The 4,701-nt window shown below is 34.6% G+C and overlaps 1 protein-coding gene across 1 annotated transcript; it reads right to left on the reverse strand.

Annotated features, from left to right (window-relative positions):
- Positions 1–540: 540 nt before the first annotated feature.
- LOC113388208 lies at positions 541–1,290 on the reverse strand. Its single transcript, XM_026625609.1, has one exon. It carries the CDS (start codon positions 1,288–1,290, stop codon positions 541–543), a length of 750 nt encoding a protein of 249 aa, XP_026481394.1.
- Positions 1,291–4,701: the final 3,411 nt, after the last annotated feature.

Consider the following 4,701-nt stretch of genomic DNA (forward strand, 5'->3'; position numbering starts at 1 on the left):
TAATTTACACTTTTTGTATGATAAAGTTTTAGTATTGATATAATATTAGAATATTTGAATGTGGATAGCTTGGCGACCGGGTTAAGACTATATTGTTAGTGCCGCCTTCAGGTACCTAGCAGGACCCTTTTAGTTAAATCTTGAGATGCAAATTGCCTATGCGTCGTTGCAAATGTAATATTTCTTAGAAAAATGAGTGCAGCGTTGTCACGTCTAATTTGGCGTGAACATTCTCCCCCCCTTGAAATAATATAGAGTATATGATTTCAAAATTAGAATTATAGTTTAACACTTTGAGTTTATAACAGTCTTTTGGTTTGATTTATATTGTCTATTGTTTTGGTAACACACAAATTCGATTAATTGCACGTTTGAGTACACCATTTTGTGTCTTGATTGTCACAACACGCACAAGTCCATCATCTCCTGGATGTGTGTCAAGAATACGCCCCAATCGCCAGTGTAGTGGAGGTAAATTGTCTTCTCTGACCACTACCATATCGCCTACCTCAGCTGGTTGCGATGGTTGAACTTGCCATTTTATTCTTGTCTGCAGCTCCGATACGTATTCTTTGTGCCAACGCTTCCAAAAATGTTGCACAAGTTTCTGTAGTCGTTGATACCGAAAAGCCTGTTATCAAGGGTTTCAAGCACTGATGGATCGGGAGTGGATGTTAAGGATTTTCCAATAAGAAAGTGACCAGGAGTTAAGGGATCATAGTCATTGGGGTCGGAGCTTAAGGGAGAGATTGGTCTCGAGTTTAATATTGCTTCGATCTGTGTCAAAACCGTATAAAAATCTTCAAAAGTTAAAATAGCATTACCCAATACTCGCTTTAAATGAGCCTTGCACGACTTTATACCCGCCTCCCAAATTCCTCCAAAATGAGGAGAGTTTGGTGGAATATGCTTCCATGACACGCCTTCGTTGGTCATATCATTAACAATCTTATTTTGATTTGATTTTGTTTGTAAAAATTTATAAAGCTTTTTTAATCCTGATGCTGCGCCTATAAAATTCGTTCCATTATCGGAATAGATTTCGCGAGGTTTTCCGCGTCGCGCCATAAATCGTTTAAAAGTGGCTAAAAAACTATTCGTAGTTAAATCAGATACTAATTCAATATGTATTGCCTTTGTAACAAGGCACACGAACAAACATATGTAAGCCTTAAATTTTCTGTATCCTCTTGTTTGACGATCTCTTAATAAGATAGGACCTCCGTAATCTACTCCGCATATAAAGAAAGGTGACTGCGGTGTAACGCGATATTTAGGCAAATTGCCCATTAATGGATTAATAAATGTGGGTTTTACCTTAAAACATGTTACGCATTTTTTCACGATCGATCTTGTCAGGTTTCTGCCTCCGATAGGCCAATAAGTATTACGCAACGCATTTATTAACATCTGTGCTCCGCAATGATACAGTTTTAAATGCTCATGCCTAGTTATTAGAATAGTCAATTGATGATTTTTTGGTAGTATTATCGGATGGCATTTATCATACGGTAAATTTGAATTCTTTATCCTACCGCCGACGCGCAATATTCCATTTTTGTCTAAAAACGGTGTTAATGATTTTAATTTCGACGATTTGTGTAATGCTTCCCCACGCGCGACTATATCTATGTCTTGTTTGAATATTTCATATTGTGATATTTTTATTAACTTGTTTAGTGAATTATTGAATTAATCGACCGTGAGTGGGCCATACAGTAGTTCTTTTTCTTGCTTCTTTAGTTTTAAATTTTGTAAAAATCGATAACAAAAAGCAGTTACGCGCACGAGTTTAATAAGGGAAGAGTATAAGAAAAAATGTTTGTTATTCTTAATTTTTGTACAAGTCAAACTTGTGATTCGACTTTCGACATCAGTTTCAGGAATTGAAATATTGTCAGTTGCACGTCGCTGTGTTTCAGTTAGATTTTGTAGCCAAGATGGGCCTGCCCACCACAAGGATGAATTCAATAAATCATGTGTATAGCACCCACGTGATATGAGGTCCGCTGGATTGTCTTCCGATCGGACATGTAGCCAGTTATTTGCGTCGGTTTTTGTTTGAATATCAGAAACTCTATTGGCAACGAAGGTTTTCCATTTATAAGATGGAGATCTTATCCACGAAAGAGTGATAGTGGAATCGCTGAAATAGAATTCTTTGTCAAACGCGATATTTAATGCACGTTTAGTTATTTGCGCAAGATTTGCTAGTAGTTGTGCCGCACAAAGCTCGAGACGGGGGAGTGTAATATTTTTTAATGGTGCTACTCGAGATCTTGCCGCTATTAGTTTGATTTTGATTTCAGAATATTTGTTAATAGACCGTACATATATACACGCGCCGTAAGCTTGCTCTGATGCGTCAGCAAAGCCATGTAATTCTGTGTTTATACGATTATTACAAAATATATGTCTTTCAATTTTCAAATTTTTAATAGATTTTATTTCGAAACAAAACTGTTTCCATTTATTTTCTAGTTCCGAAGGAATGGGCTCGTCCCATGATAAGTTTAATCGCCATAGGCTTTGAATTATTAGTTTTGGTATGACGATAATTGGAGATAAAAAGCCCATAGGATCGTACATTTGCGCTGTTGCCGATAAAATGGATCTTTTACTAACTATTTGATTTATTCTTATATTTTTGTAGTCAAATTCAAAACTGTCTGTTACCGAATTCCAAGATATACCTAAAGTTTTGATAGTTTGTTCACCGATGTTTAAAGTTGGATTATCTGCATTTAAAAGTTTTGAATAATTAGAATTAAATTTATATAGATTGAATTTAGCTTGTTGTAAAATATTACAAAGGTTATTTTTAATAGTGAATAATTCGGATATGTTATCAGTTCCAGTTAATAAATCATCAACGTAGAAATCATTTCTGAGAATTTCGCATTCCTTTGTATAGTTAGTTATGTTTTCTCTGGTTAACTGCTCCAAACAGCGTATGGCTAAAAACGGCGCAGAAGCTGTTCCGTATGTAACTGTATTTAATTGATAAATTTTTAATTTGCTATTAGGATTGTCCCTCCAGAATATTCGTTGCATTTTTCTGTCGTTTTCGTGAACCAAAACTTGTCTGTACATTTTTTCTATATCAGCTGTAAGTACAAACGCATGTCTTCTGAATCTTAGTATAATAGAGAAAATATTGTTTTGAATTGTGGGTCCAACAAGTTGTAGTTCATTCAACGACAGGCCTGCATCGGTTTTGCAAGATGCATCGAACACTACACGCAATTTCGTTGTTAAACTGTCTGGTTTTATCACCCCGTGGTGAGGCAAATAGAAACACGTCGCGGGTTCGGAAGATTCGTTGACTTCGCTCATGTGCCCTAGTGTTATATAAGTATTCATGAAATTTTTGTATTCGTTAAATAGATTTTTGTTTGTTCGTAAACGGTTTTCAAGTGAAATAAAACGTTTAAACGCGATTTGCTTACTATTCCCTATTTTTTTTATATTGTCTGTAAACGGAATTTTAACTATAAATCTCCCGTCGTTTGCCCGCGTTGTATTGGCAACAAAATGCTGTTCGCATTGTTTTTCTGATTCGGTAAAATATTGTATATCGCTACACGCTTCCAGTTCCCAGAATTTTTGAACTTGAGTTTCTAAATTAGCCGTATGATGACATATCGTAAAAGAACTGGAATTGTTGAGAGGTACGCTGCCAGCAATAACCCACCCGAACTGTGTATTTTGCAAAATAGGTCTATTTTTTCCTAGATGAATATATCCTTTACAAAATATATTCCAAAATATTTCCGAACCTATTAAAATATCGATTTTATTGCTTTTATTAAATGTGGGATCCGCTAACTTTATATAATTTGGGATATTTAAAATATTTTTATTGAATGACACCATCGGCAAATTATTTGTTATATTATTTAAGATAAAGCAGGATAGATCTAATGAAAAGTTATTAATGCACGATTTTAAAGTAATTGTTGTTTTTGACTTAATTTCCGTTGAATTTTGATTTATTCCCCGGACTGACATATTTATTGATTGTTTATGTAAACCGAGCTCATTAGCAAATTTCTCCGTGATGAAATTGGATTGTGATCCCGAATCTAATAATACTCTACATGCTCTATATCTATTATTGCTATCTAATACGTTAATTACTGCGGTAGATAAGATGATTTGACTTGAATCATTTTCGGTATGGCACGAAACATTTTGTGGTGCATTATTAACAGCTGGTAATTGGCTTGAGTCTATATGCAGAAGACTGTGATGATTTGAATTACAAAAGGCACAACGATTTAAAGAAGTACATTGATCACTGTTGTGATTGTAACGTAAGCAATTCGTGCATAGTTTTAATTGATTTACTTTGCTTACTCTATCTTCTGGAGATAGTGTCCGAAAACCTTGACATTTGAACGGTGAATGAAATGACTCTTTGCAAATTAAGCAAATATTTTTGTGATTAGTGGATGAAGCGTAAGACTTTGTATGTTTTGCGTAATTAGGTTTTATATCTTTAAATTTACTAGAGTTTCCGATTCTTGTTTCAGTCGGATTAATTGCTTCTAATATTGTGCAGCGTTGATTTAAAAAATTGCTAAGTTCGGAAAATGTAACTAGTTCAGATCCTTTATTCATTAACATCTCCCACTCTTGATGAGTTTTCTTATCAATTTTAGAAATTACAAGATAATTTAATAACGCGTCCCATTGATC

The sequence above is a fragment of the Ctenocephalides felis genome, unplaced genomic scaffold (genome assembly GCF_003426905.1).
Source record: "Ctenocephalides felis isolate EL2017-DRISC unplaced genomic scaffold, ASM342690v1 CF-g0.4_SCAFFOLD_03572, whole genome shotgun sequence".
NCBI classification, from domain to species: domain Eukaryota; kingdom Metazoa; phylum Arthropoda; class Insecta; order Siphonaptera; family Pulicidae; genus Ctenocephalides; species Ctenocephalides felis.

Excerpts from the sequence above, each read along its gene's own strand:
- LOC113388208 (XM_026625609.1), bottom strand. The coding sequence starts at position 1,290 with ATGGGCAATTTGCCTAAATATCGCGTTACACCGCAGTCACCTTTCTTT.